Consider the following 11,309-nt stretch of genomic DNA (forward strand, 5'->3'; position numbering starts at 1 on the left):
GGCCATTATCTCCGTAACCGTTCAACTTTGGACATAGGTGTTTTGGGTTATATCGGCATACTTTAACATAAGGAACACCCTCCCGAAATTTGGTCCATTCCTCCTGGGACACCCTGTATATAAACCAAGACTGCGATGTGGCCATCCATCTGTGGGAAAATTCGACATTAAAGCTGAAATAATCTTGTTGATTTCAGGTGACGGCAACGTAAGTTTTGAGGAATTTGTTGAGATTGTGTCAAACATGGGAGCAACTACTGAACGCACGGCCGATCAGGAAGAGAAGGAGCTCCGGGACGCTTTCAGGGTAAGTCAATAAGAAAAACAAACCTGAATATACCAAATGTACCGTTTTGTGGTAGACATATTTACAAATCTAGGTCTTCCCTTTTGAAGATATTGGCGGACATTCTGACAAATCATTTATTAAAAATTACACTTCATGTAACTTTGGTTACTTAACAAAAGGGGTATTTTCTCTTAAACAATTGTTGCCACACGCTTTTTTCATCACCTCCCAAATATCCAAGGGTGGGGGGGGGTGGTAAACCTCTACATCCCATCAGTATGACCTCTGATTCTATAATACTATTCTAATGATTTAACGAGCAACTGGCATGCAGTCGTTGGGTCCCAGTGAATCTATGTAACACACAAGACGTAGATATATATATAAAAAAAAGCCTTCCAATGTTAACATTGGAGCAACAAATACACCCAAACAAAAAAACCCTCTGTGGCCTGTAGTCCGCAAGTGAACTATACCGACCGAGCGACCGCCGCTTGTCGGTGAAGTTAGTGCCAACTTTTGCGGATAGAAAGTGTCACGTGGTCGGCGCAACGGATCCCCATGGCCGTTTATCTCAGTTTTCTAGACCGGAGCCGCTACTTCCTTAAAACAGCTCCTCATTATCCTCACGAGGCTGAGTGGACCCCGTTCCAGACACACTACTTCCCAGAAAATCTGGTTGCGCCGGGAATAGAACCCGGGACCTCTGGATCTGTATCCAGGCACTCTGACCACTAGACCACAGAGGTAGTCTACAAATACACGTAATACTGAAGAAAATATAAGGTGGATGCAATAAAAAAACTGATACATCTGCTGATGTGCCAAGAATTTTAAATGACATTGTCTGAAATATGACGTTTTGCCCTGATGTTGAAAGAACTAATTCATATTAATGTGACACTGTGCAGGTGTTCGATAAACACAACCGGGGATACATCAGCGCTTCAGACCTCAGAGCTGTGCTCCAGTGTCTTGGTGAAGACCTCTCTGAGGAGGAAAGTAAGTTGACTGATGCTCATTCCATGCAGAAAAGTTGGGTGAAACAATTTAAGCTTAAATTTCTATCCATTCTTTACAGACATATAAATTCATATAGTAAAAAGATCAGACTAATTCTTAATTTACCGAAGTGAACGGAGTTCACGGAGGTAGGCCTAGGCCCACTGGGGCTGTAGTGCCAAGGAAAAAAAATATCTTAATTTAAGTCTGTCATTGGTACTGTGGCATCTTGGCATGACATATTGGCAATATGTTTTAGAAGTAACTGTTTGCTTGTTTTTCTCAGTTGAAGACATGATCAAAGAAGTAGATGTTGATGGAGACGGTCGCATTGACTTTTATGGTAAGCAGGAGCAGCAACTCTAATAGACTTAGAACAGTACATACATCAAACACATAACAGTATGCACTGTAAATTAATAATCATAGAACTGAGTGGTACATCTCTAATCATATATTTTCATTAGTACTAACTTAACTTACTTATTCATGGAGCTGAGGCCTTCTTGAGGAGCCGCCAATTCTGCAGCTACTCAAGAATTTCCCAGCATTTTATGGAACCCGAAGGTTCATTACCGTATTCACAAGATCCCTCCACTGCTCCCTATCCTGAGCCAGATCAATCCAATCAAAGATCCATTTTAATATTGTTCACCCACCTACCTTGGTCTTCCCAGTGGTCTCTTTCCTTCTGGCTTTCCCACTAATATCCTATATGCATTCCTCGTCTGCCCCATTCATGCTACATGCTCTGTCCACCTCATCTTCCTTGACTTGATCATTCTAATTATACTTGGAGAAGAGTACAAGTTATGAAGCTCCTCACTATGCAGTTTTCTCCAACCTCCTGTCACTTTATCGCTCTTCGGTCCAAATATTCCATTCAGCACTCTGTTCTCAAACACTCTCAGTCTTTGTTCTTCCCTTAATGTCAGAGACCAAGTTTCACAGCCATACAGAACCACAGGCAAAATCACAGTTTTGTATATTCTAATTTTTATGTTTTTGGACAGTACTAACTTAACTACCGTACGTTAAATATGTCTGGTATATCTGAAAGCTTCATGCCAACATCACTTTTCTAAGACCTTATATCAGTGGCAAAATCGTTACGGGAAGGTTTCTTTACTCGTATACGTAGCATATATCTTGAGATTTTGGAGGGCGTACACGTTTTCGGCACCACTGAGTTCGAGAAGATAGTATTTTGAATTCAATCTGTCTCTGTGCATATGCGCCTCGTTAGCGCTTCAATGAATTTCATTCACATTCAGTATTTAAATGTTTAACAATTATAGGCCGGTGCCCACTAAATATGATCCTTCTGCCTCAAAAAATATAACCATTCACTGAGGTTTCTCAAGAAAAAAAACCAATTTTCCGCGAAAACTGCTAATACGATACTATTTAATTTCAGTAATTCCCACACAGACGGTCTCCTTAAATAAAATTACACATATGGCAATTTCGGGAAAATAACGGTATTCCATCTACCGGCCCAAAAGCGAAATACTACTTTTCTCGAAAACGGCCCGAAAAATTATGATCATCAAAACCTACACTGGACCCTAACAAGATTTCGTTGTATAAAAAAGGCCTAAACATAACGGGATTTGAAGAACAGCTCCCCGCCTGCGCTTCAATAGCATATTATTTTTCTCGAAAAAGGGTCTTTCCATTAAGCTGCTGATGGTCGTGTGGGTCCATCCATGTGATTATGACCGGGTATCGGCGCCTAAACCACCGAACACATCCTATTCATTTTTGATCTGATGTGGAAGACTTACTAATGGTTGTCTGCAGTTCCTATTTTTGGTTCCACTGGCCCATAATAAAGTCCAGTTTACTCAACACTTTAAAAACCAAATTTCGTACATAAAAATTCAATTTGTATCTCAAAGGAAACACAATACGTCAGTAGCCCCCCCTCAAAATCCCGCTCTGAACACAGCCTTCTCTTATAATTTTTTCCACTCAGAAAAACGTGATATTGTCTTACTTCAATAGGGCTATCATCTTAGAATCAAGATAAAATTATCACATTCCCTACAAGAACAGGCCCATTCCAACCCCTCCAGATCCTGAAAAGGAGTGAACAATTGCTAAGCAAATTTCAGAACACTTCTTAAAACTTCTTCAAAGGCTCCAAGCAATCTTATATTTAAACTGTTGTTTTGTAAATTATTATACTGTGTGATTGGTACAAAAAGAACGAGTAGTTAAAACCGAGATATTTTAAATCAATTAAATCAACTTTCATCCAATACAACATATACTTTCCATGACACTCAAATTAAAATTAATGATTATTCTTCAAGTGAATTAGCATACAAAATTATTTTAAAATGTAGATCAATAAGATCTGAAACGTTTTCATTATGATTTTTTAGTCCCCATTTTTTTATTGCTAGTGGCCACTTCTGGCCTATTGTACCAGCCCCAGATGATAGGTGAGGATGATTGTGGAGCAATTGGTGGAACGAAGATTGGCAGGGGAAATCGAAGTACTCAGAGAAAACCTGCCCCAGCGCCACTTTGTCCACGAATAATCACACTTAACCAGACCCGGGATCGAACCCGGGCCGCCGCGGTGGGAAGCCAGCGACTAACCGCTTGAGCTATGGCGCGGCCTTTTAGTCCCCATAGCTGTGACAGTTAAACAGCATTGCCTTCTTAGACATGGAATACAACAATTTCTTACCCTATGCAGTGTGCAATTAACTTTGCAGCAGTGAGGTTATGTCTACAGCAGATACATATGAACCACATTGAGGTATGCTAAATGGAAAAAGAACGCACCTTGTTGTTACAGAGTTTGTCCATGCTTTGGGGCAGCCAGGGGAAGAAGAGGAGTTGGATGAAGAAGAGGATGACAGAGATGAAGCTGGGGTAGTACATCTGTGAAAACCATCTTGGTATATGATGCTGCCACCTGCAGACAAGACATTGCACTATTACTGCAAAGTTGTGTGGCAGTCTCACATATTCTCTTTGCTTTATTCTAACTTGTTACATATTTTATGTCTTCTTTCATATTGTACCATATCATTAACTTTATCAGATTTTCAAAGTTGAACTTCGTTGTGTGTGTGAATACATACAACTGACTGAAAAAAAAAAGATATTTAAAGAAGAGATTTTAAAATTAATCACATGTTCAGTATTTCAACTGAATTACATGTCAATAGGTTTGTCTGAAAATTCATACACCCTGTTACATAAAACACAAGTTACCAACGTCCATAACGTACTCTGAATAATACTGTTAAGTATCATATGTGAATTTGAGCTTCAGTTGGTTAAGCAATGTGTACTTAAACATACAAAAAAAAAAGAACCAACATTTTTCTAATCTAAGCATATGAATGTGGTGCCATTACTAATTATTATATTAATATAATAATAAATGTATGTTTGCTGAATAAACAAAACTATAAAGCAACTACTTATTTTGTCTTTTAAAACAAGGTTCACCTGAAATTAGTACAAACAGATATATTTAAAATAACTGTTCAACTATATTTAAAAGCAAGTCATGGGGTTTGACTATTTTGCAGCAATGGTAGATATGCATATACATTCCAAAACATAATTTTCTTATCTGGGTATGATGACAATGCTCAATCATAGTAGTTCATAGTAGTCTTGTCTTCTCTAACAATTTTCCATCTTGCCACACATCTTATGTTCAATCCAAATCTGGAGTCGAGATATATGAGCAAACATATACGTGTACGCTGAGACAATGTTATGAAATGCATCTTCATGACTTTAAGAGGCCAAAGTGGTGACTGGGAAGGGTGAAGAGGCCAATCACAATGACAACCCTCTGACTTTTCCATTATAATGCATGGTTTGTGTTTATGTATCAAGACATTCTGTCAACAGTCATCACAGCTTTAAGAACAAGATTAAGTTAAAGTTGTTTTAGGATTAAATTTCCTTAATGTTACATGCTCTAGGTATCAGTACTATGTATTTGTGTGTATAAACAAGCATGATTCATCTCTTCTCTGCTCAGAAAGCATCAGTAACAGTACAAGTATTTGCTAGAAATCACAAAAATTCTTTAACAGTAGTTTCACATAATTCAAAGCAGATTTCATATTTAACATAAGAAATAATTTTAAAATTCTAATTGGTTGAGGCACTATGCTACACGCCAGAAGGTCAGTGGATTTTTTTTTCAATTGACCTAATCCTTCCGGCCGCACTATGTCCCTGAGGTTGACTCAGCCTCTAACAGAAATGAGTACCAGGAACATTCTTGGAATGTTCTTGGGGGTAAAGGGCGGCCAGCACGTAGAGCTGACAACCCTGCTGCCATCTATGAGCTGATTGTCTAGAAAATGTGGGAACCACAACATCTCACAACCCTATGGGCCTCCATTTGAAGGTCGCAGTGCTAGAGCCACTTTTATGGCTCACCCCTCATACCCATGGGCCTCCATGGCCTGTTGCAGGGATACCTTTACTTTATTTTACTTACTTACTTACTTACTTACTCATGGAGCTGAGCCCTTCTGGAGGAGCCGCCAATTCTGCAGCTACTCAAGAATTTCCCAGCATTTTATGGAACCCGAAGGTTCATTACCATGTTCACAAGAGCCCTCCACTGGTCCCTATCCTGAGCCAGATCTATCCATCCCATACTATCCTATTCTATCTCTCTAAGATCCATTCTAATATTGTCCACCCACCTATGCCTTGGTCTTCCCAGTGGTCTCTTTCCTTTTGGCTTTCCCACCAATATCCTATATGCATTCGTCTCCACCATTCATGCTACATGACCTGCCCACCTCATCCTCCTTGACTTGATCATTCTAATTATACTTGGAGAAGAGCAAAAGTTGAAATGTTAAATAGTGACTGGCTTAATCTTATATATAGTTATAAAGTCAGTGCTCCTTCATATCAGAAACTTTCAAGTCAGGATGATATCCTGCAAACAGCAGGACTATCCACTTTTAGGTGTGTTTCAATGAGCACTTTGAAACACAGAAATCTGTTTTGCCATACATGATTTTGGATTTCAGGAATATACAACAGAGAACACCATAGGTTTTCCAGTGTTTAAAAAAACACTGCTGTTGCTATGTTCAAGATATAGGCCTTTGGGGGAACTCTTATATATGTGGTAGAGTCATTAAGTTCGTGAAATGTGGTTTTATCGCATCATATTACGAGGTATTCACATACACTTATGCACATCCATATCGGCCCTCAAAATGGTTGCCACTGGTCACTTTGCAAGTCTGCCAACGTTGATATAGCTGTCAAAAACATTGCTGAAACATATTGGCAGTAAATTCCCGTATGACACTTTGCGGCTATTCCACGAAATTATTGGCTGTGGTAGCATAACACAAGATGAGATTTCAGCAATCACATGGCTAATAGAATGAAGTGATGAAAATGCTTTTTTGCAACTATGTGATCCTGAAATAGATTATGAAAAATGTTCCAGTGACCAAGAGCTCAGGACCAGAAGTGATGGAAGAGTTTATGACAACCATGTCATTGAATGAGGAATGACCAAGAACAGCTTTTAGTGACCATGTGGTTATGCAAAGAAATGCTGACATTTTTAGTGGTCATGTGGACTGCAGAAGTAGTAATAATTTATTTTTATGTGGATAGGAAAGATGATAAAAAATCTTCCTTCCTTCCCCTCGGCACTACAGCTCTGGCCTCCTGAACAATCTACCTCCATTAATCCGAGGCTGATTATTTGGTTTCTGAACAAATTAGTTTTTACGGTGTGAGGTTGTTAGCCTCGTTCCCAACCCCAAACCTGGAGGACCAGGGTGTCCTTCTTCGTCTGGCTCTTACCCCTTGACCTGTCCAGCACGCTTGACCCTACCAGTAGCTACGCTATCGCCGGCATAGCTCTCAGGGTCTCAGGAGCAATCAAACCTCACCAACACAATAAGGTGGAGACACAATTGGTGGGGTGACAAAAAATCTAAAATACCGAAATATGTGAGTCTGCATGGGATAGTTCAATGGTGCCTCAACAGCTGTCCATATTTCTATGAATGAATCTGTAGGCTGATTTTATTTCAATGCCTTCCATGATGATGGGATCAGGGAAGCTCCAGATGTTGGCTATAAGCTTTATTCTGTCAAGGTCAATACACACTGTTCAGTTACTGCTGATCAGCGGTTCCACAGTCCAGTGTCTCTAATGTGTTTGGAAATCCTCATGGATATGTAATGGGAAGTTTAGTTGACGTATACCCTACCACATGAGCAAGGGATTGGAACACCTGGTTTTTGAGCCAGTGCTTGTCTGCATTGGTGGACTTAAGTGGAATGCCATTTTGTTGAATTGTTTCTTCATTTTATGAATACCTTCCTTCTGCAGCAGCCTACACAGACAGTCGGCAATGAGTTGGAAGAATGGTGCATATGCTATATTGCCTCTCTTCATGTTCCATTTGTTGGCAGATCTCATCTTCATTGCTCTGTTGATGTCTTGCAGGGAGTAGCCATTGGCTTGGAGAATGGACTTGACATGTAGTCTGGAGGCCTGATTGGGCTCATCACAAATCATTTTACCTCTGTTCTATCACGTCTGATCATCTCTCTATCCATAAGTACACATGTAACAGGACACAAAACTACCTACCAATTTTGATCAAACTTGGTACAGAGGACCTACATTAAATTTTGTCACGCAATTTTGACTTTGATTTAATTTGGATGGCTATTAAGCGCCACTTTAAGACACAAAAGAAGTGCTGCCTGCATTTCTTATGTCTTTAGGCAGATAATGTGAAAATCGATATTTGGGTCCATGGCACATGTTATGTGTAAACTTCATTCATTTTAATCGATCTTAAAGCTCACTTTACATAAGATCCTAACTGAAAGTGTATAGATACGTTTTCTAGTTCTTGATAAATGTTCTTCAAATTTGCTATAGGGAAAATATGAGCTTACAATGTGTGAGTCTCTATTTATCTGTGGTTTATTTAATGACTAGCATGCCCATGCAGAAGAATCTAAATTGAATTTCAGACTACATTTGCTGTTGGTAGTGGCTATTTTATTATTATTATTATTATTAGAGGGGGTGGGTTTCCCCATGCACTTAGACCAGTTATTGGTCCACTGTGCATCCCTCTTTAATTTCTACTGTCCCCATACCCTACCGGTACTGGTGCGTGCTATAGCCCCATCCAGCCAACGAGGTCGGCCGTCGGTACCTGACATTTTCCCCCATCTACCAGAGGCATTGGAAACTACTTGGGTGGGAAATTGTTGCCTAATTTAGCTCAGAGGTCTCCTAGAGACATGAGGATCTTTTACGTGCCATAAATCTACAACACGGGACCCACAGCTTAAAGTCCCTCCCTCCCCTAAATTTTTCTGCCCTTAAAAATTCCACGACCTCCGCCGGGTTTGACCCTGCGTACCTTGAGTCATGAGGTGGGAACGTTACCCCTAGACTACGGAGGCCGCTTTGGTAGTGGCTATGTACACTTGATACAATTCTTGTGGGACAGGCTGGAGTAAATAAAATTGTATTCCCAAATTAAAACTGCCTGTTTTCGGAATTTCACAAACATAAAATAGCAGTACACTATTTACAACAACTCAGACATACAGCTCTAAATTATTGTACAACAAATAAAAATGAAAATAAATCTTGCCATAATATGAAAATAAATTTTGCCATAATCTAGTAGAAACTTAATTTGCCTTTCACTATAATCATCACACCAGCTTCTTCACGAACTGAACAGACAACCCATACAACAACAATAATTTATTTTAACAGCAAATGGGTTTTCACCTGGTGACAGCAGTACTACTATAAGAGACAACACACAAAATAACACACCATGCTCAAATAAAACACAGCACACAAAACTACACAAACAATAAAGGACACACTACACACAATGAATACAATGCGAATACAATTACAACTACAATTATATAAATTACTATTAGTAAAAAAATAAGCATACTTATGGAGAAAATGATTTGGACTATGCATGTAAGGGGAATATTAAATGTTCCCAAGGTTATCTCCCCAAGAGAAACGGCTTTTGGGAGAAAGAGGATTTATGGAAGGTGAATAAATTAAATGGGCAGACATCTGTCTTAATATATATACTGAAGTGACAAAAGTCATGGGATAGGTACCTCGTATCGTGCAGGACACCCTCTAGCCCGGTGAAGTGCAGCAACTTGACGTGGCATCGATTCCACAAATGGATGGAAGATGTCTGGAGAAATGTTGAGCCATGCCATCTGGATAGCCACCCACAGCTCACTGGTATTTGTATGTGCAGGATTTTGGGTGAGAATGGGCCTCTCCATCACGTCCCATAAATGCTCGATTGGGTTCATGTCAGGTGAACGTGGTGGCCACACCATTCGTCGGAACTCTCCAGAATGCTCCTCGAACCAATTCTGGACAACTCTGGCCCGATGACACGGTGCATTGTCCTGCTGGAATATCCCATCATTGTGGGGGGTACATGAAGTCCATGAAGGGCTGCAAATGGTCACCAAGCAGTGTAACTTAGCGGTCACCGGTCAATGACGTGTTTAGGTGGATGAGCGGACCCAACTCATGCCACGTGAACACACCCCACACCAGTATGGAACCACCACCAGACTGCATGGTGCCTTGTTGACAACTGTGGTCCATGGCCTCACGGGGTCTGCGCCACACCCAAACCCTACCATCCACCTGAAACAACTGGTACCGTGACTCATTGGACCATGCCACATGTTGTCAATCCTCCAGGGTCCAATTAGTGACGTCACAAGCCCAGGTGAGGCGCTGTGTCCGGTGTCGTGGTGTTAACAGAGGCACTCTGGTCAGTCTTCTGCTCCCATATCCCATGGAAGCTAAAGAACGCTGCACTGACCTGCTGGCTATGCGTCTGGTACCTCCTGCATTGAATGTGGATGTGATTTCAGCCAGTGTCACTTGTCTGTTACCATGGACAATTCTAGCTAGGTGCCGCTGGTCATGATCATTAAGCACCTGTGGTCGGCCACTGCGCTGTCAAGTGGGTGGAAATGCCTTCCACAAGGTATTCCCGGTACACATGTGACACCGTGGATCGAGGAATGTTGAATGAATGCACAACTTCTGAAATGGAATGTCCCATCTGCCTGGTACCCACTATCATGCCCTGTTCAAACTCCGATAATTCATGTCGGCTTGCCAGGAGCAGACTGGCAGGTGTTGAACCTGACTCACTAGAGAACACCTCACAACTGATACTGCTTTGGGCATTCGCAAGCCTTCGAGGGATGGTGGCGCCACTTAAAAATAAATTTACATACTGCTATCCCATGACTTTTGGCACCTGAGTGTATAGTGGTGCTGCCATTGGCATTTGATTGGAGGAAATGAGGAAAATCATAAAAACCCATATCAGTATAGTTGGTGTGTCAGCTGAGACTGAAACTAGATACCTTCTGAACAGAAGTCAGAAGCGCTGTCACTTCACCCAACTTTCATGCGTGAATTTCATTCACTTATACTCGTCTTAAGATCAACACTACTTAAGAGTGTAGATACATTTTTTCATATATCTTGCCAAGTATTAACATGCATGAAAAATATCTTCAATAAAAGTTACAGTGATCCATACATGATGCAGCTTATACAATGTTCGCAAAACTAAAACAATTAATACAATAATATACTGCATCAAATGTGCCTCACTGAAAGTTCTGTGAAACATTCTGCCATTTAGTTCTTGCCTGCTTTAATACGTCCTTTCACATACCTATAGAGCACACAGACATCATTCATAACCAAAATTCACAATTTACTGTCACGTCATGAATTAACCTGTTCATCCTTCTTGTTTATCATGGTTTTTGTTTTCCTCAAAAATGTGACTCAGCATGTGTGTGACAGATTCTACAGCTACCAACGATGGGATGATGTTTGCTATAGGAGAGCATGGCTTAATGTGTGGTCTCCATATAAAAACAGGGTTAAATTTTCTCACCAGTCTAAAAGTTTAAATTACAATCT

General features: G+C 40.4%; 1 protein-coding gene across 2 annotated transcripts in view; it reads left to right on the forward strand.

Annotated features, from left to right (window-relative positions):
• LOC111862182 (neo-calmodulin) overlaps nucleotides 1-4,421 on the forward strand; it is an 80,092-nt gene extending 75,671 nt beyond the window's left edge. For both annotated transcript variants that reach the window (XM_023847367.1, XM_023847369.1), the window contains 4 exons: nucleotides 198-307; nucleotides 1,201-1,291; nucleotides 1,578-1,634; nucleotides 4,104-4,421. In XM_023847367.1, the coding sequence (XP_023703135.1) occupies nucleotides 198-307; nucleotides 1,201-1,291; nucleotides 1,578-1,634; nucleotides 4,104-4,195 (350 nt within the window). In that variant the 3' untranslated portion in view covers nucleotides 4,196-4,421. The remainder of the gene's footprint in view (nucleotides 1-197; nucleotides 308-1,200; nucleotides 1,292-1,577; nucleotides 1,635-4,103) is intronic.
• Nucleotides 4,422-11,309: the final 6,888 nt, after the last annotated feature.

Source organism: Cryptotermes secundus, unplaced genomic scaffold (genome assembly GCF_002891405.2).
Source record: "Cryptotermes secundus unplaced genomic scaffold, Csec_1.0 scaffold1229, whole genome shotgun sequence".
In the NCBI taxonomy this organism is placed as follows: Eukaryota; Metazoa; Arthropoda; class Insecta; order Blattodea; family Kalotermitidae; genus Cryptotermes; species Cryptotermes secundus.